This window comes from Mobula hypostoma, chromosome 4 (assembly GCF_963921235.1).
Source record: "Mobula hypostoma chromosome 4, sMobHyp1.1, whole genome shotgun sequence".
Classification (NCBI taxonomy): Eukaryota; Metazoa; Chordata; class Chondrichthyes; order Myliobatiformes; family Myliobatidae; genus Mobula; species Mobula hypostoma.
Window position 1 is genome coordinate 109,880,488 of NC_086100.1, and position 21,364 is coordinate 109,901,851.

General features: G+C 41.5%; 1 protein-coding gene across 1 annotated transcript in view; it reads left to right on the forward strand.

Annotated features, from left to right (window-relative positions):
• The window catches only part of egf (epidermal growth factor), a 155,585-nt gene extending 146,496 nt beyond the window's left edge, over positions 1-9,089 (forward strand). The window contains exons 23-24 of the mRNA XM_063046350.1: positions 3,908-4,001; positions 5,760-9,089. Of these exons, the coding sequence (XP_062902420.1) occupies positions 3,908-4,001; positions 5,760-5,986 (321 nt within the window). The 3' untranslated portion in view covers positions 5,987-9,089. The remainder of the gene's footprint in view (positions 1-3,907; positions 4,002-5,759) is intronic.
• The last annotated feature ends 12,275 nt before the right edge of the window (positions 9,090-21,364 follow it).

Sequence of the window (21,364 nt, forward strand, 5' to 3'; positions counted from 1 at the left end):
TAGCCACAAGAGCCATATCTAACTCCTTCTTAAATATAGCCAATGAACTGGCCTTAACTGTTTCCTGTTGCAGAGAATTCCACAGATTCACCATTCTCTGTGTGAAGAAGTTTTTCCTAATCTCAGTCCTAAAAGGCTTCCCCCTTATCCTCAAACCGTGACCTCAAACTTTATCCTCATACAAGCTCTTTTTCCAACTCACAAGAGGCTGCCTGACTTGCTGGGTTTTGCCAGTATTTTCTGTTTTATTTCAGATTTCTAGCACCGACAATTTTGATTCTTACAGCTGGTAAACTCTGGCAGTGCACTGTCACCAGGACGTTTACTGTGTGTGGAGCTGTACAGTAGTAGAAAGTAAGTCAGCTGGGCCTTTCTGCACATTTTTTTTTGCTTCCTTTCACATAATCTTCCATCACACTCTGTACACAAGAGTGTCTCAGAATTCCTCTGTGACTGGAGAACAGATGCTATGGAGTTGTATATGCCTTCCAGACCATTGAGTCACCCATTTCACATTCATCTTTCTCCTGGTCTTTCCAGGAACGTCTGTCAGGTTGTACTACTCAGCTACACACTGGGGCAGTTTACAGTTCACTTACCAACCTGCATGCCTTTAGGAATGGGATGAGACGGGAGCACCCCTAGGAGTCTCCTGCAGTCACAGAGCGAACATGCAAACTCCACACAGACAGCACCAGATGTTGTAGTTGTGTCGAGGAGATGGAGCTCTATTAGATAAGCTTGATTTACTTGTTGCTTGTGCATTAAAACATAAAGAGAATTGCATTGTTTGTGTCAAATCTGCAAGTGTCGCCACATTTCTGATGCCAATGTAGCAAGCCTTCAACTCACTAACCCTAACAGTAGCTCTTTGGACTGTGGGAGGAAACTGGAACACAGAGGAAACTCACGTACAAACCGGAGCAAACGAGGAAACTCATGTACAAACCTGAGCACACGAGGAAACCCACGTATAAACCGGAGCACACGAGGAAACCGACATACAAACCGGAGAACACGAGGAAACCCACGTACAAACTGGAACACACGAGGAAACTCACGTACAAACAGCAGCACACGAGGAAACTCACGTACAAACAGCAGCACACGAGGAAACTCAAGTACAAACTGGAGCACACGAGGAAACCCACGTACAAACCGGAAAACTTGAGGAAACTCACGTAAAAACTGGAGCACACGAGGAAACTCACGTACAAACTGGAGCACACGAAGAAGCTCACGTACAAACTGGAGCACACGAAGAAGCTCACGTACAAACTGGAGCACACGAGGAAACTCACATACAAACCGGAAAACTTGAGGAAACTCACGTACAAACCAGAGCACACGAGGAAACTCACGTACAAACCGGAGCAAACGAGGAAACTCATGTACAAACCTGAGCACACGAGGAAACCCACGTATAAACCGGAGCACACGAGGAAACTCACGTACAAACCGGAGCAAACGAGGAAACTCATGTACAAACCTGAGCACACGAGGAAACCCACGTATAAACCGGAGCACACGAGGAAACCGACATACAAACCGGAGAACACGAGGAAACCCACGTACAAACTGGAACACATGAGGAAACTCATGTACAAACCGGAGCACATGAGGAAACTCACGTACAAACTGGAGCACACGAGGAAACTCACGTACAAACAGCAGCACATGAGGAAACTCACGTACAAACAGCAGCACACGAGGAAACTCAAGTACAAACCGGAGCACACGAGGAAACTCACGTACAAACTGGAGCACACGAGGAAACCCACATACAAACTGGAAAACTTGAGGAAACTCACGTAAAAACTGGAGCACATGAGGAAACCCACGTACAAACCGGAGCACATGAGGAAACTCACGTAAAAACTGGAGCACACGAGGAAACCCACGACCAAACCGGAGCACACGAGGAAACTCACGAACAAACAGGAGCACATGAGGAAACTCACGTACAAACCTGAGCACACGAGGAAACTCACATACAAACTGGAGCACATGAGGAAGCTCACGTACAAACTGGAGCACACGAAGAAACCCACGTACAAACCGGAAAACTTGAGGAAACTCACGTACAAACCAGAGCACACGAGGAAACTCACGTACAAACCGGAGCACACGAAGAAGCTCACGTACAAACCGGAGCACACGAGGAAACCCACGTACAAACTGGAGCACACGAGGAAACTCACATACAAACTGGAGCACATGAGGAAACTCATGTACAAACCGGAGCACACGAGGAAACTCACATCCTTACAGGCAGCAGCAGGAATTGAACCCCGGTCTTACAGCTGGCGCTAGGAAGCGATTGTGCCAACTACTTCACATTAGCTGTGCTACTTCACTGCCCACTTTCACTTTCTTACCTTTCTCCCTCCCTCCTGACACGTTAAAGGTGCACCGTGTGGCAGATCAGCATAATGTCTGGCCAGTTCCACTGCTGCAAAGTCCTCTTATGAACAAGTCCAAGTTACCCAGATAGAACACGAGGAGAATCTGTCCTGGGATCAGTGTGTAAATGCTCTTTCAAAGAAAGCATGGCAGCACCACTTCTTTCTTAGAAGTTTGCGCAGATTTGGCAAGTTATCTAAAACTTTGACAAACTTCTATAGATGCACAGGAGAGTGTATCCTGGACATTTGCATCACAGTCTGGTATGGAAATACCAGTGTCCAAGAATGGAAAAGCCTACAAGAAGTGGGGGATACAGCCCATTTCACCATAGGAAAAGCCCTCCTCACATCTACGAAGAGTTATTACCCTACACCATCAGATTTCTAGGGTGGATAATTTCACTCACATCAACTCTGAACTGATTCTACAACCTACAGACTCACTTTCAAGGACCCTACAACTTTTGTTCTCAGTATTATTTATCTATCTATTTTTAATTTGCACAACATGTCTTTTGCACATTGGTTGTTTGTCAGTCTATATTTATGTACAGATTATTATAATTCTATTATACTTTATTTTCCTGCAAATCCCTTCAAGAAAATTAATCTCAAGGTAATATTTTTGCTCTGATAATACGTACATTTTTTAAACTATATCAAACCAGAATCAAACCTGATTTTGATTCTCCATACTATGGCTATGGGTAAAGAAAATAAATTTAAAGGTAGAATGAAACCATTCAGTTCCTTCCAAAGACTGTATCAAAAACCCAGGAGAACTACAGGATCATTTACAAGCCTGTAATTTAATTTTGTGCTCAGTTATAAACTGCTAAAGCTTTGCTCTCTTCTTTCACTACCGCAGTGGCACTATTTCACTAATCACACCCAGGTGTCCATTTGCTCCAAACTATATAGAGAATTGTTTGTTCATTAACTAACATAGAGTGTAGAATAACTAACATCTAATAGATAATTCCTTAAAGCTCTGTCCCTGTGGTCTATTTTATGCTATTTAACTTGCCTTTTGTTCCAGTTTTTGGATAGCTTTCCTAATTGCTGGGTGAGCAAACATGTGTTATGTCTAAGTACAGTGACTTTGAACATCACTTGCATTACCTGCATTGAGGTCCCTGGTCTAAGTTTTTTTTTGGATTTTGATGGAATTTGCAAAGAGAAAAGTTCAACATTGATTGTTGGCAGATGCAAGACCATTGGATATCAATTGCAGACATTTATGCATATGTGCAGAGGTAATTGCAACCAACCACCATCATCTGCATGAACATTCAGCACCAATAATGTGGTTTTCAATTACCTTTGGGATCTGGATGTTGCTGGCAGAGCCTGCATTTATTTCACATCTCTAATTGCCTTTTGAGAAATTAGTACAATGAACTGAAGTGGAGGTACACCCAGAGTGCTGCTGGATAGGGAGTTCCATGAGCTGTATTTGCCATATCTTATTGGATCTAACATCTACTCCATTACTGTTCCAGTCTTTCACAGGAGTGGAATCTAATTGGAAGCTTGGAGACACAAGTATTGTCCACATTATCAGAGTTGAAACTCAGGACCATGCTGCAGAATCAGGTTGGCATTTTCCCCCTTGCTTTCCAGTCCTGATGAAGGGTCTCAGCCCAAACATCACTGTTTATTCCTTTCCATAGATGCTGTCTGACCCGCTGAGTTCCTCCAGCATTTTGGGTGTGTTGCTTTAGAAATTGTTTTTGAAGTTGGAATTATATGTGAGATTTCTAGGGTGGGATTGATTCTCTTTCTATTTTTTAGCTCATCATGTTTTGACCTAACAAGATAGGAAGCTTTTCAGCTTGCATTGTGGGCAACATATTTTTTTTTAAAAATGATGCATGATAGGGAAATTTCACAGTGATTTTCATGATAATCAGCCCAGAATCTATAAGATACACCCAAAAGTATTCAGTAAGTAAAATCTTTGATGTCCAGTGTGACTTTTAATCTTTAAATTTGTAATTAAAGTTTAATTAACATTGATGTAAAAATGAAATGTAGGTATTCAATGTAGGAAAATAACATAATAACTCACACTAAATTACAAGATAATGGATTTTGTTTCCCTTTAAATACTCTTGACAGATCTATATCTGTTTTTCCATTTGTAAAAGTGATAATTTTTTTGCATAATGTATTACAAACACATTTGAGATTCTTTGCAATGAAGAAATAAATGTAGCATTACTAAAACTGGAGGAAATTATAGTGTAAATGATATTTTCAGATAATTTAAAAAAACATTGCCCACCTAGACAGAGAATTGTAAAAATTCACACCACTGTGTACACTTCAAGCATGCAATTAACAAGTCCAGATATAATGTCAGTCTGTTATAATTGAATTTTATCAAATGTGATTGAAGTCCTATATTTCAATCTATCAAATAACCAACAAAAGGGAAAGACTTCACAAAGCACTGGTGAGGCCTCACTTGGAGTATTGTGAGCAGTTTTGGCCCTTTATCTTAGAAAGGATGTGCTGAAACTGGAAGTCGTTCAAAGGAGGTTCATAAAAATGATTCCAGGATTGAATGGCTTGTCATATGAAGAGCATTTGATGGCTCTGGGCCTGTATTCACCAGAATTCAGAAGAATAAGGGGAGACCTCTTTGAAACCTATCAAATAGTGAAAGGCCTTGATAAAGTGGCTGTGGAGAGGATGTTTCCTATGGTGGGAGAGTCTAAGACCAGAGGACACAGCCTCATAATAGACGGGTGTCCTATTAGAACAGAGATTAGAAGGAATTTCTTTAGTCAGAGAGTGGTGAATCTGTGGAATTCTTTGCCACAGGAGGCTGTGGAGGACAAGTCGTTATGTACATTTAAAGCAGAGTCTTGATTAGTTGTGCGAGGAGTGGCGCCCCACACAGACTTCCAATCTGCACCTTGTAAGGCATGAAAATGCCCGATGCAGGCCTCTTATGGTCTGAGTCGACATTCCCTCCCCTTGATTAGTCAGGGTATGAAGGGATACAGGGAGAAGGCAGGAGACTGCGGCTGAGAAGGAAATTGGATCAGCCATGAAGAAATGGTGGAGTAGACTCAATAGGTCAAATGGCCTAATTCTGCTCCTATATCTTATGGTTTTATGGTGTAAAATAAAGCTGAAACCTTCATTCATTTTGATCTTCTAAATAATACTATTGTTATTCGCCTTTAACCTATATCCAAACTACTAAAACCAATGAGGATAGCTATATTTTATTTTTGAGATGGAAATTTTTTACAATATTTGGAAATAGTAATAAAAAGGAACTGTAATGATATGCGTCATTCAATTTGACCCTAAACATACTTATTTCTATTGTGTTACCAGTACAATGTGGAATGCTTGCAGTGTGTCACGATGGAGCTGGTTGTCATTTAAAGAAGATGAAAGGTCAATGTCTTCACCAACAATTGCCATACAATCACATGAAAAAGTCAGCAACGTATCCTATGCACACCTCTACTGGATCCTCGTTATCACAAGAAGCCAGCCTTATTATCTCGGCAACCACCGGGATGACTTCACAGAACCATGAACCAAGGACACTCATTTAAGCAGAATCCATTAGGATGGAGAGTCTTCATGAAGACAATGAATAAGATTGCTGATTATATTCATTTATGTAAATTAAATCCTTGGGATATCACCTTTGGGAGTCATCCTGCTACAGATAATTTCCTTCATTTGCTGGTCAGTTCATAAACTAGTCTTCTCATCAGTTTTGCAATTTTTAAGGTTAAGTGCATTTATTCCAGCAGATTGCCAGTACTGTTGACAATAATGCTCACTGTTCTCCTAGTGAATGTTCATGATTAGTAATTCAATTGTTCCTGGGACAAAGTGGGTGAAAGTATAGGCAGAACAAGGAGATTGTTCGCGGTGTTGAAGAACAATGGGACTGGAAACATACGCAAATACTGGTGGACACATTCACCAGGACCAGAATCAGAATCAACTTTAATATCACCGGCATATGTCATGTAATCTGTTGTCTTTGCCGCAGCAGTACAATGCAATACATAATAATAGAGAAAAAACCTGTGTATTGCAGTAAGTATATAAATATATATATATTAAATAGTAAAATTAAATAAATAGTGCAATAATAAAAATGTTTTAAAAAGTAGTGAGTTAGTGTTCATGGGTTCAATATCCGAAATTCAGAAATCAGATGGCAGCATTTGTAGAGAAACAGCAGATTTCATGTATCAGGTCAAAAGCCCCGTCAGAATAGGATGAGAGAAGAATTACAGGTTGTAAAAGGTACTTGCAAATACTGCTACCTCAAAGAAATATCATCCATTGCTATTCAAATGGTGTATAGAGTGAAATGATAGCTAGATATATGGAAGTAAATTTTCACCTCGACTGTCCATTGTGGAGATCTTCGCATTTTCATTTCAGTAATTTGAAGGGAGTGGTAACTGGATTGACTACATAAAGACAGATTCCTTGTGTCCACTGGTGAAGACAAACTATTTCTCCGGCTATTAGTGAAAATACATTACTAATTTTTGGTTTCAGTGAAAAATTCTTGGTCGAATTCAAAGATGTGATCAGCCTGTTTCCATAGTTCATGAGTTGAACAATGACTTGTTACGATTGTATTGCTTGGTTATAAAAATGCAGTTTGTAGATGTAGCACAAGCAGTGTAGCACATCAGGTCCGGTTTCACTGCAAGCAGCATTTTCATATTGTGTTGTTTATCTTGCTGAATTTAACCACCATCTTTGTCACTCTGCAGTCAAGGATAGACAGACAAGATAGAAGCTCAAGTCCAGAGCTGCAGTGTGACACAAAAACAGTTAATTTTTAATATTAATCACATTTTTAAAGTTATAAATGAAACATCTTGGAGGAGAGTGTGCTTAGGAATAAGATGGCTAGACATCAAAGTTCTTTCCTGACCTGAATACTCTTATTTTCTCTCAGTACCACTTGTTGAAAGGTAATGCTACCTGTCAAACAAGTTTAATCCTTTATTATACATTGAAGAGCCCTTCCATTGTTTGGACTTCAAACTTGGTCTATGGTGAAACAGCTGATGGTAGCCAGTACACAAATTGCCTGCATCACTTTGGAGAGTGGAGAATAAAATGAGACAGATTCCTGACTGTGGCCAGGGCTTCAGTCCAAATCTCCATCCAGGTCCAATTATTCCAGTTGCCCTGCCAGATCCTGTCACTCTTCCACATTTTCCTTTTTTCGACTATTAGAGATTGTTCCCTGGTTGACATGAAGTATATTACAGTTTATTAATAATGTTTATCTGATCCCAGGTATGTAAGTGGTTGCATGTAAAGGGTAGCTGTCTTGTTTTGCCACACCTCTATTAGTAGATCAGTATCATAGGGAAATACAGCCCTCATGGTGTCATGAAGTACCATATGTACACAATAGTTTTACAGGAATGTCTAGTTCTTGAAAGAGATTATTGTGTGGCAATAAAAATAGCCATTAGATGTTAGGACTTATGCCAGAAGCATTAACTTGTTCTGTCATTACCATGAATTAACAAAACTGATCTTTAGTTCTAATCATAAGGTGTAATTGGACTAGCTGCAGGTATAGTTGATCTGAAAGAGTTTATGTATGAGAATAAAGTTGGCAAAGATATCTTGAATTAATGATAAGCTACCATGTCTTCTTGTCCTAGTGCTTTGTATATTTATGTTCAAGTAAACAGTTAAATGGAAAAGAAATACTTTTCTGGCATTTTATAGTATAGTTTTTTATTTGATTTCAACAAGCACTCTCTCTTTTATATATAAAAAAAATTGGTTTTAAGATATTGCTGCCAAAGAAGAAAAGATTGAAGTAGGATAGTGCACAAAACATAAATGCAGTGGGTGTTTATTTTTCATACATAGATGTTTTACTTATTTTCCATTGCTGCCTGGATTTTTGATAGTCAAAGCACCCATTGGAGTACAGTGCATGTTCTGGATGCCACATCATGAGGAAGATGACACCCAGGAGAGGGTGCAGAAGTGGTTCACTAGAGTGTTGTCTGAGTTGGTGTGCTTCTATTGTATGGAAAGACTGATTAGGTTAAGTTTCTTTTCTCTGGAGGAGTTTAGACCGGATGAGGTCTTGACTGAGGTATACAAAATTATGAAGGAAATAGATATGGTGGACAGTAAGGAATATTTCCCCAGAGGACATAGATTTAAAGTTAGAGATAAATGATAGATTTAAAAGAGATTTTGTAATGTATGGATATATTTCTTTTAGAGCAATGACTCCCCTTAGCACTATGTATGGACTGTTGTCTATGCATTCATCTTGTTCTCTCTGTCTGTCTGTCTCTCTCTCTGTCTCACTGCAACGTGAATACACCAGTTAAAGCCATCTCCTGCATGCGTGCTTTTATTTAATTTGGTGTATCTGTGCAACAAGTATGAATCACCATGGCATAGAAGGTTGCAGGTTAAGTACTGAAAACTGGGATTAGTAAATAATACTGGCATGAACTTGGCAGCCAAAGAGCCTTTTTCTCAGTTGTATGATGATGTGACACCACAGAGCACAGAACTTTGATGTAAAACTCCTCAGTGAAGGCACATTTAGACGTTACGTCACTAATCCACTAAGTACAGATTGTAACTTATTTTCCTTCTTTTAATACTATATTTATTACCATGTTAAAAATCCAATAAAACATTACATTTGAAAGCTTTCTTTGTATTAATTAAAAGGGACCAAAACTTTTACTTTAAAATAATTTGAAAAGTTAATTCTTAGCTTTGCTTCAGTTTTCCAGGAGGTATTCTGTACATGAGTCCTGTTTCCAATCTCTGTTCCCAGTAAAAAGAATACTCAGACTAGATAGGAATAGATCAAGGCCTTCTATCACCCTGGTGATACAACTGTACTACAAGTTAGGTCTGTCTTGATATGACTGACATTTTGCACAACTGATTACAATAGTTAGCTCTTGCAAAATGTTATACTTTTGGCAGAAACTCAGTATAAAATAACATAGATTGCAAGTTCACAACTTGAAAATACTCATTGGAGATCCTCTTACTAATCCTGCCAGCTAGAATTAGTGATATCTGGTGTGGTTTTTTAATGACGATCTCTTTAAAATGCATTTCTCACAAAAGGATCATTTATAAACAATAGAATATTTCTTTCTTGAACAATTACACCTTGAGTATGAATCATTAGTTTCATTGATATATGAATCATTAGTATCATTAGTTTCTGATCAATTTGACTATTTCACTTGGAAGTTATGAAGTCATGTAACATAACAAAGAATAATTTATTTCAGTGTAGGTGAAGAAATACTCCCAGCTGGGGTTAGCCAGCAAGAACCGCACAGAAATAATGTCTACAGCTCCTTCCCAGCTTACGAATGCCAGACTTATTTACAACCAATACATACAAATATGCATTTGGGAGCCCGTTGGGATGAACTTACTATCTGTATTAGGCCGCACGCAATTTCTGCCATATGAGAACTCAGTTCACATTTGCTTTTTTGACTTGCAATCTGTTCAAATTATGAACAGTTCTCAAGAACGAGAACCCTGTTGAAACCTGCAAAGACAAAGCAAGTGTATGTTCCCTTCACACATGCCAAGTGGAAGCTCCAATGACATACCCATATCATTTAAATAATAAGATAACATGCAAACTCACTTTGTTTTCTGAAATCCTACAGTCCTTCTTCATTTTTCCTCACCTCCCCAGCAAACACAACCACAATCATCCCACTTAATGCATCCTCTAAAGCTAAACCCATCACAGTCCTGTACTACTCAAAAACGGTCATTAGCAGGATCTCCTGAATAATTCTGCATTCCCTGGGGAATGGTGACATTCACTCCGTGTATTTTCTTTGAGGAATGTGAAAAGAAGGTAAGTTGAACCTTATTACAGCACTATGCAATTAAGTTGCTGCATTCCCAGCATCGGGCCGAAGCTCACTCCACATGGGGGGCTGCGTCAGGCCAGAGGTCACTTCCCACGGGATGCTGCGTCAGGCTGGAGGTCACTCCCCACGGGAGGCTGCATCAGGCCACAGGTCACTCCCCACGGGAGGCTGCATCAGGCCACAGGTCACTTCCCACGGGAGGCTGCGTTAGGCTGGAGGTCACTCCCCACGGGAGGCTGCGTCAGGCTGGAGGTCACTCCCCACGGGATGCTGCGTCAGGCTGGAGGTCACTCCCCACGGGAGGCTGCGTCAGGCCACAGGTCACTTCCCACGGGAGGCTGCGTCAGGCTAGAGATCACTCCTCACGGGAGGCTACGTCAGGCTGGAGGTCACTTCCCATGGGAGGCTGCGTCAGGCTGGAGGTCAGTCCCCACGGGATGCTGCGTCAGGCTGGAGGTCACTTCCCACGGGAGGCTGCGTTAGGCTGGAGGTCACTTACCACGGGAGGCTGCGTCAGGCTGGAGGTCACTCCTCACGGGAGGCTGCGTCAGGCTGGAGGTCACTCCCCACGGGATGCTGCGTCAGGCTGGAGGTCACTCCCCACGGGAGGCTGCGTCAGGCTGGAGGTCACTCCCCACGGGAGGCTGCGTCAGGCTGGAGGTCACTTCCCACGGGAGGCTGCATCAGGCCAGAGGTCACTCCCCACGGGAGGCTGCGTTAGGCTGGAGGTCACTCCCCACGGGAGGCTGCGTCAGGCTGGAGGTCACTCCCCACGGGAGGCTGCATCAGGCCACAGGTCACTTCCCACGGGAGGCTACGTCAGGCTGGAGGTCACTCCCCAAGGGAGGCTGCGTCAGGCTGGAGGTCACTACCCACGGGAGGCTACGTCAGGCTGGAGGTCACTCCCCACGGGAGGCTGCGTCAGGCTGGAGGTCACTTCCCACGGGAGGCTGCGTCAGGCTAGATATCACTCCCCACGGGAGGCTGCGTCAGGCTGGAGGTCACTCCCCACGGGAGGCTGCGTCAGGCTGGAGGTCACTCCTCACGGGATGCTGCGTCAGGCTGGAGGTCACTCCCCACGGGAGGCTGCGTCAGGCTGGAGGTCACTCCCCACGGGATGCTGCGTCAGGCTGGAGGTCACTCCCCACGGGAGGCTGCGTCAGGCTGGAGGTCACTCCCCACGGGAGGCTGCATCAGGCCGGAGGTCACTCCCCACGGGATGCTGCGTCAGGCTGGAGGTCACTCCCCACGGGAGGCTGCGTCAGGCTGAAGGTCACTCCCCACAGGAGGCTACGTCAGGCCACAGGTCACTTCCCACGGGAGGCTGCGTCAGGCTGGAGGTCACTCCCCACGGGATGCTGCGTCAGGCTGGAGGTCACTCCCCACGGGAGGCTGCGTCAGGCTGGAGGTCACTCCCCACGGGATGCTGCGTCAGGCTGGAGGTCACTCCCCACGGGAGGCTACGTCAGGCCACAGGTCACTTCCCACGGGAGGCTGCGTCAGGCTGGAGGTCACTCCCCACGGGATGCTGCGTCAGGCTGGAGGTCATTCCCCACGGGAGGCTGCGTCAGGCTGGAGGTCACTCCCCACGGGATGCTGCGTCAGGCTAGAGGTCACTCCCCACGGGAGGCTGCGTCAGGCTGGAGGTCACTCCCTACGGGAGGCTGCGTCAGGCTGGAGGTCACTCCCCACGGGAGGCTGCGTCAGGTTGGAGGTCACTCCCCACGGGAGGCTGCGTTAGGCCTCAGCAGATGAAGGCCCCATGGAAGGACTGAGTTCGATCCTGACGGAGGATGTTTTTGAACTTCTGAGACGTATGTGATTATTGGTGTGGACTGTACTTTATGTTGGTCTCTTACAGTTTTCCTGTGTTTTCTCTCTTGTTGCTGACTAACAGGTGGGCGATATGTTACCTTTTTAGCTGAGGGAGAGGTTGAGGTTTTGGGATTTGGAGCGTGAGTTTTGTTTCTCTTTCTTTTTTGTTCCGGGGGGGGGGGGGCTTGATGTCTTTTCTTTCAATGACTTCCATAATTTTTCTGTATTTCATGGCTGTCTGGAGAACATGAATCTCAGAATTGTATTCTGTGTAAATACTTTGATAATAAATTGAATCTTTAAACTTTTTTTGAACTCAGTGATACATATTTCCTTTTTGTTTATCCCCAATAACACTGGATAACAAAGATTTTGCTTCCTGAATACTTTTGGGTTTATCTTATAGATTTTGGGCTACTGACCATGAAAATCACCATGAAATTTCCCTATCACACACCATTTTTCTGACATCACCTATATTTATTATTTCAATTCACAATTCAAGTTAAAATAACTGATGCCAAGATTAAGGAAAGCAATTTTGTTGGTCCACAATCAAACAGATCATCAATGACAGGGTAGTCAAAAAGCTTCTAGTGGGACTGGAGAAAATCACATGGAAGGCATTCAAGGATGTTGCTGAAAATTTTCTTGGCAACTGCAGAGCATCAAACTATGTGCAGCTTCAAGCATACAAAACTACAAAGTACACCATGTCACTAAAGATACATTTTCTGCATTCCCTTTAGACTTCTTCCCTGCAAATCATGGCACTGTCAGTGACAAGCATGATGAGAGGTTTCACCAGGACATTGCGGTCATGGAGAAACAGTATCAGGGCAACTGGAATCCATCAGTGCTGGCTGATTATTGTTAGATACTTAAGCAAGAAGCCTCAGACACTGAATACACATAAAAGTCATCAACAAAACATTTTTAGCTTTGTTGATCTATTGCAAAGCAACAACAACATTATGCAATTAAACACGTTATGCAATAAAAGTTAATTTCTTGTTTCTCCAAATTCCTATGTGAAGCAAGTAGTCTGAAATTATATTTGTGTTCAGATTCAAGTGATCTATCAAAATCACAAAAAAATTCTGAGAAAGCAACATGGTCAAACAATTTTTTTTGGTCCGGTGTAACAGCTGAACTTTGTAGCATCAAGTTCACCAGTGAAAACAAGTAACAGGAGTAAAAGCTAAAAATTAAAAACATGCAGATGTTGGAAATCTAAAATAAAAACATAAATTGCTGAGTACACTCAACAGGCCAGGTAATATTTAGAGAAAGAGTAAAAGACTTAATGTTTTAAGTCAGAGAATCTTTGTCAGAACGGGGAAGGAGACAGTTGAAGAGTATTTATCAGAGTTGAGTTGTCTCCTTCCCAGTTCTGATGAAGGGTTTTTAACTTGAAACATTAACTCTATTTCTCTTCTTACAGATATATGACCTATATATGCCCACCAGCGCCTTTACTTCCTGAGAAAACTAAAGAAATTTGGCCTGTCCCCTAAAACCATCACTAATTTTTATAGATGCACCGTAGAAAGCATTCTTCTAGGGTGCACCACAACCTGGCATGGAAGTTGTCCTCTCCAAGACCGAAAGAAGCTGCAGAAGATTGTGAACACAGCGCAACACATCACACAAATCAATCTCCCCTCCGTGGACTCACTTTACACCGCACGCTGTCGGAGCAGCGCTGCCAGGATAATCAAGGACACGACCCACCCAGCCAACACACTTTTCATCCCTCTTCCCTCCGGGGGAAGTTTCAGGAGCTTGAAGACTGGAACGGCCAGAATTGGGAACAGCTTCCAACTGTGATAAGACTGCTGAACGGATCCTGAACTGGATCTGGGCCGTACCCTCCAAATATCCAGACCTGCCTCTCGGTTTTTTTTTTGCACTACCTTACTTCCCATTTTTCTATTTTCTATTTATGATTTATAATTTAAATTTTTAATATTTACTAATTTTAACTATTTTTAATATCTTCAATGTTTAATATTTGTAATCCAGAGAGTGTGAAGCGCAGGATCAAATATCGCTGTGATGATTGTATGTTCTAGCACCAATTGTTTGGCGTCAATAAAGTATAAAGTATTTAAAGTATTAAATATTTTCAGAATTTTCTTTTTTTATTAGAGTAAAATCTGAAATTGGGGCAACAGCTTGTGTGGAAAGTTAAAGAATCCAACAGCCCACTATTTCCATAGCAGCAATTTAAAACAGTTCTTGGACACCGCAGTTTGTGCCTGTAAGAGATCTGTGCTTGCAATGCAATCTTATCTTAACAAACACCATTTCATCAGAAAAGTAAGAACAAGAAGCAATGGCAAGACTCTGGAGACAGGTATTGGCACCTGTTGTCACAAACACAGATTTGGCAGTGCAGATACAACAACTGCGCTCATGATTGTGTGTGTGTGTCAGCTTCTTATTATTTCATCTGATGGTACTTAACTCCATTCTTTTCATCATAGTGCTTGTCAAGACCTGAGCAAAGCACAGCAACGTTTCACTGCCTGCTTGCATTTGGCCTTGCCTGAGAAATCAGACCGTCGAGTCAACTGACTCTGAAGACTAGCGGTATTTGTTTTATATTTAGTTGTTACTTTCAGCTGCAGTGTTGGCTCCGTTTTCCATTTGAGAGTTTTAGTTAACAGTCCAGTTTGGCCTAGCGTTTATTGTTTTCTTTATCCCCTAACTCTGTTTCCATTAAAGTCTGTGTCTCTCGCTCCACACTTGGGCCACATTCGAACGTTGTGACACTTGTAACATTACATTGTTATTGGATTCTGGGATCACTGAAAAATCAGCATCTTTTGTTTATGAATGCTAGGAGCAACCATCTGGAACAAGACTGTCAGTCATTCTCTTCAGCAAAGGCAGCAGAAATGCTGTTACAGAAAGATCAAAGTTAAAGGATGCAGTGATCCTCTACAGGGGCTTCTGATTGGCCACTGCTTCACAGGCAACCTGACAACTGCTAAGCAACAAGCACTATGCAGTATTCAGAGCGTTCAGAAATCCTCAGTGATCAGCTCCTTGGACTCTTGGCTTCAGGACTACAACTCACCAGCACTGCTTATTTTATTATGACCAGGATGTCTAGGGACTAATTTAATCCTTAACAGATGGTAATACCATAATGTCTTAAGGACGAACATGTAAATCGAAAAGACCCAGAAGGTCAATGTCCAATAAAAAACATCTAGAGCAGATGGTAGGTGGAAAGAGAACTGATTATCTTCAATATGCCAATAATCACAATGATCACATGGATTGTTCCTCATTGTCAAGACCGTCCACAGCTCAGACACCAAAAGAGCCACACCACTGAAAGCTAAGAGCAGAGAAAAGCTTATCAAGCTCAGAGGGGCAAGGAGTCCCATTGGAAAGAGAACTCCAAAGATCTCCTCAATTCTGTCTTTGACAAGAGTGAACTTAAATGTATTCCTGTGGTCACTACAATCTTAGAATTTCCCAGCCTGTAAAAAAGCTGAAGAGACCATCTCCAAGAAAGATAAGTTAGATTAATTACAGATGTGTCTTTCTTCTCCTTGCCACAGGAAAAGTCATTGCCAAGGTCCTCTTAATCTTTTCCTCTGCATGGTCTAAGGGTTCCTCCCTAATTCAAGGCCATTTCCATCCATCAAGACATGACATTCACCACAGACCAAATCCAAGAAAATTGTAGGGAGCAACACCAGCTACGGCTTGCCTGCCTGCCTGGAACTCATCACCTCCATTAACCAGGAGGAATGATGGTGACTCCTTCTCAGATTTGCCTCTCCCCAGAAACGTAATTCCATTTTATGTCCTAATAACAATATGTAAGGTGCAATCCCATGACCTGATCTCCGTGCAGACTAGAGATAAAAAGGGCTAAGAAGCAGATGTGAATGCAAAGGTGAAGGAAGCAATTACAAACGTTAATTCCAAGGCATCTGTAAATTGTCTCATGCCAACATTCTACAGATATGCAACATCATTAATTTTGTTTTTCCTTTAAAACCTTTATAATATGACCTGACAACTTGAAATTTCAAAATAGAACAAAAGGTGACTTTTTTGTTGAACTTATAAATGTTAGTGCAGAAATCCTGAATATATACATTGCAGTGGTAATTGGACTATCACTTCACAAGTTATTGTTTTATTAATGAAAATAGTTATGCTTTATCATAGAGTATATTTTTCAAATCTGATCATCTTTAAGATGTCAGATAATTTTAAAAAGCTTCTAGTGGAAGGAAAAAGAGTGTAAACTGAAATTAAAATTTGGGAGTATTTCTGTGAGATATCAAGAGTTGAATGGGAGTTATTCCCTCTTCAGCATCAGAGACTTTAATTGAAATTATGTGTTTTCTTTATGGTCTGTGGAATAGTAAATTACCAGGCTCTTTCCTGTAAGTGTGGCTTCTTTGTGGCTTTGGTTCAGCTGTTCAGACTTAAAGTAAGGGATAAAGGTTAATCTATCGAAAGAGAATTGACCATTGCTCGGCTTGGCTTGCTGCAGGAGCTCACATCATTACTGATCACTCAAATAGCAGCAGTTGGCCTTAAGTGAGGGTTTTCTTTTCTCTCTCCTCAGTCTTCACAAATGATGTAGTAAAAAGGCTATTAAGTGTTCACTCAAAGGCTTTGTTTTGATCCTTGAGGTCATGGTCTGGTCTCCTTGGCACCAACCTTTCAGCGCGTTCTAGCAGATGAACTAGATTTAGATAAAATAGAAGGAAGAAATTGTGTCCTAAAGATAATTCCACATATGGTAGGGAGAGCTCTATTAGCCCATTCTTTTGGAGCCATAATATTGAACAGCTGATAAATGATCACTAAGTAGATATCCTTGTGTAAATATTTTAACATCTGTGGGATTTCAGGGGGCTTTCAAGTTGAGAAATTGAAAGGATAAATTAAGAAAATTGTTTTGTTCCCTTCTTTCATTGTTGCAGTGGATCTGGGACCTAGAATTTCAAATTCAAAACTAAAAATAATTGTTATTCTGTTTAGATATTTGTGCAGTAGTCAATGTCAATGCAAACAATTGTAAGGGATATCCTTCAAGGCAGGTAATTTTGTACCTTGGGCTTAAGAATGACTTTCAAATGAATCAGTGCACTTTGAAGTGACAAGCCCCTGTTCTATTTTAGACAGCACTGCATTTCAAAAGGAATATTTAGTAAAAACTGAGGCAAAATACTGCAGATGTGGGAAATAAAAACAGAAAGTGCCGAAAATACCCAATTGGTCAGTCAACATTTAGAGAACATAGAACATAGAACATCTTAGTACAGTCCAGACCCTTCGGCCCATGATGTTGTGCAGATCCTTAACCTACTCCAAGGTCAATCTAACCCTTCCCTCTCACATAAGCCTCCAATTTTCTGTCATCTATGTGTTTATCTAAACGTCTCTTAGATGTCCCTAAAGTACCTGACTCTACCACCACCTCTGGCAGCACATTTCAGGCACTCACCATTCTCTGTAAAAAGTTTTACTCTGACATTCCCCACCCCCATACTTACCTCCAGTATATTAAAATCATGCCCCTTCGTACTAGCCATTTCCTCCCTGGGAAAAAGTCGCTGGTTGTCCATTCGATCTATGCCTCTTATCATCTGTCAAGTCACCTCTCACCCTCCCTTCGCTCCAAAGAGAAAAGACCAGGCTCGCTCATCCTATCCTCCTAAGACATGCTCTCCAATCCAGCTTGCCAGTAAATCTCTCTAAATCTTCCACATCCTTCCTATAATGAGGTGATCAGAACTGAACACAATATTCCATGTGTGGTCTAATCAGGGTTTTATATAGCTGCAATATTACTTCGCAGCTCATGAACTCTTGAAATATACAGAGTTATAGCTTTGGGCTACTGATGGTCCCTCTGAACTTGGAAAAGTTAGAAGTATGAAGTTTAAAATACAGGGAAAAGTAAAAGGGAGGAAAGACAAAGATAAAGATGGAATGTAGAAGGAATAATGATGCATATCAAAAGTGCAAGATAATGGACAACAAGCATTAAGCATTCTTTATTCTTTACATAATGCATTGTGGGTTACATGGCATATGTAATCACGCCACCATGTATTTGCATGTGCCTTGCTTAAAGTAAAAATGAAACTAAGACACACATTCCTGGATCCATGTTTCCCTTTCAATTGGTTTTATGTTTGAAGTTACAAAACATAACAGTGGCAACGAGTACATTTTGAAAATTAACCTGAGGCAGCTGCAGACCTGTTGAAGTATAGTGAGACATTCAAGTTAAAATGCAGCAAGACATTTGAGTTTTAAAAAAGTGCAGTGAGAAACTGTGAGTAAAACAGCGCAGTACGTGTTTCTTCGGGGAAGGGTCAGAAACAGAAAGAGTTTAAAAAAAGGCAGGGAACATACAAATTCATGGGTGATAATAATCATAAATAAGTTTTAAAAAAGCAGAAGTGGTTGGCTACATCAAAAAAATAGATGTGTTCAGATTCACAAGTGATAATTGGATATTGTGTACTAAGTGAATTGAGCAGTATTTCATAGAAAATGGAATAGCTGATGAGAAACGGGTACCAGTTTTGCTGAGTATGTTGGGTGGAAGAGCATACCATAAGACCATAAGACATAGGAGCAGAAGTAGGCCATTCGGCCCATCAAGTCTGCTCCATCATTCAATCCAATTCTTCCAGTCATCTCCACTCCCCTGCCTTCTCCACATACCCCTTGATGACCTGGCTAATCAACAATCTGTTTATCTCAGCCTTAAATGCACCCAATGACTTGGCCTCCACAGCCACTCATGGCAACAAATTCCACAGATTTACCACCCTCTGACTAAAGTAATTTCTCTGCATCTCTGTCCTAAATGGACATCCTTCAATCCTGAAGTTATACCCTCTTGTCCTATACTCCCCTACCATGGGAAACAACTTTGTTTTATCTAATCTGTTCAGGCCTTTTAACATTCAGAATGTTTCTATGATATCCCCCTCTCATTCTCCTGAACTCCAGGGAATACAGCTCAAGAGCTGCCAGAAGTTCCTCATATGGTATACCCTTTCATTCCTGGAATCATTCTCGTGAATCTTCTCTGAACCCTCTCCAATGTCAGTATATCCTTTCTAAAATAAGGAACCCAAAACTGCACACAATACTCCAAGTGTGGTCTCACGAGTGCCTTATAGAGCCTCAACATCACATCCCTTGCTCTTGTATTCTATACCTCTAGAAATAAATGCCAACACTGCATTTGCCTTCTTCACCACTGACTCAGCCTGGAGGTTAAACTTAACATACTGGTTGTCTCGTGGTTTCATTCTGCAACCTACCCTGTTGAAATGATCTTTGCTGATATCATGAAAGTAAAGCAGGAATATTATGAACCTAAACCATTGTTAATTGCAAAATGATTTAAGTTTCATAAGCAATAGGAAGGGGAGTCTATTTTAGCTTATGTGCCTGAATTGCATTTGCAGTTGAGTGATGGCTTAATAATGCATTGAGTGATCATTTAGTTTGTGGAATCTTACAAGAAAGTTCCTAACTAAAGCACATTACATTTAAAAGAATAGTTGAAATAGCTGTACCAATGGAAACAGCAGACAGAGACACAACTGAGTTGCAGTCAAGAACAGAAATGAGTGTGAACAAAATTGCAACATCTAAACAGAAACCTGCCTGGCTGAACAAATTGTGTTTCCATTGTGACAGGGGCTCACATACACCTCATCACTACCGATTTAAAGGCCAAATTTGCAGAAAATGCAACAAGGTAGGACACATACAAAGAGCATTTGGGCAGACAAAAATAAATGGACTGCACAGGGAAGAGATAAAATTAAAAATGTCGAGTTCCAGTTTCAAGAAGAGCTCTAACCTGCATGCTGTTGATGAAAAATCTGTTAATGATGAGAGTTATACAGGAATGGGTAGCCTTGAGATTTGAAGTGTGAAAACTTACAATAGACAAGCAATATGGCTTACACCAGAAGTGGTTGGCAAATTAATTAAAATGGAATTGGATGCCGACTCAGCTGTTTCAATCATTCCACAAAAAGATTTTGAACATCATTTGAAGATATTGAACTGAAGCCTGCAGGTATCCAGCTAAAAACTTATACTGGAGAAAAGACGACTCCTGTGGGAATGACATTCATAACAGTGAGATGCAACAACCAACAAGTTATATTAGAGTTCTAGATGGTAGAAACAGGAAAGTCAGCCTTGAGAGGGTCATGATTAGTTGAGACAACTACAACTTGATTGGAGATCCATCCACCATTGGCATGCCACATCCCCTGCAACAGAGTCAACTGAAAGTGAATTAAGAAAGATATTGTATGATGCCACAGCAGTGTTCAAGGATGGCATTTGAAAACTCAAACATATCAAGGGTAAAATAGTATTAAATGAAAACAGCACACACAAGTTTTACAAAGCCCATCCGGTTCCTTATTCCATCGTGAAAAAGTATCCAGTGAGCTGGATCACATGGAGGCTGAAGGAATTCTTTCCAAGGTGGAGTGGAGCCCATGGGCAATGCCAGTGGTCCCAGGGACGCCATCAGGAAGGTGACTCGTGCAAGCAGTTCCTACCAAAACCTTTAAATACTCCCATTTCAGTCTGTTGCACAGCTGAGAACCACAATTACCTAAGGTCTGTACAGTTAGTAACATGTTCTAACGTGATTACAAAATCTAGCACTACTTAAAATCGACAGAACTGGAACAGTCTCTGGGCGCTGGCACGTTTCCCTTTTAAGACAGCAGAAGAGAGGATGCCGGGCATTTAAGGAAGAGTAGTTTTTGACTCCTAGTACTGACTATCTTGCTGGCAATCGTACAGTCTCTGGTAAATAAAAATTGAAGAGCTCAATAGCCAAGAAGAATGGGGTCTGTCATGATCTGTGGTGATTTTAAGGTCACCATCAACCTAGTACTGAAAGTAGATCAATACCCTCTGACTAGGATGGAGGATATCTCTACAAACCTTTCCAGAGGGAAACACTTCAGCAAAGTGGACGGCTGAGGCCTACCTACAAAGGGAGATGGAAGAGGAGGGCAAAGCGTGTTTCACCATTAAGACTCACACAGTGGCTTTATTACCCAGGCTGTGCCAGGTTAGTTGAGGAAGGGCATCTACACCTGCACTCTGGCATAAAGATGTGGACCAGGTCTGCAAGACTGCCCAGGAACTCAGTGATACCTGGATGACATCATTATTACCAGTAAA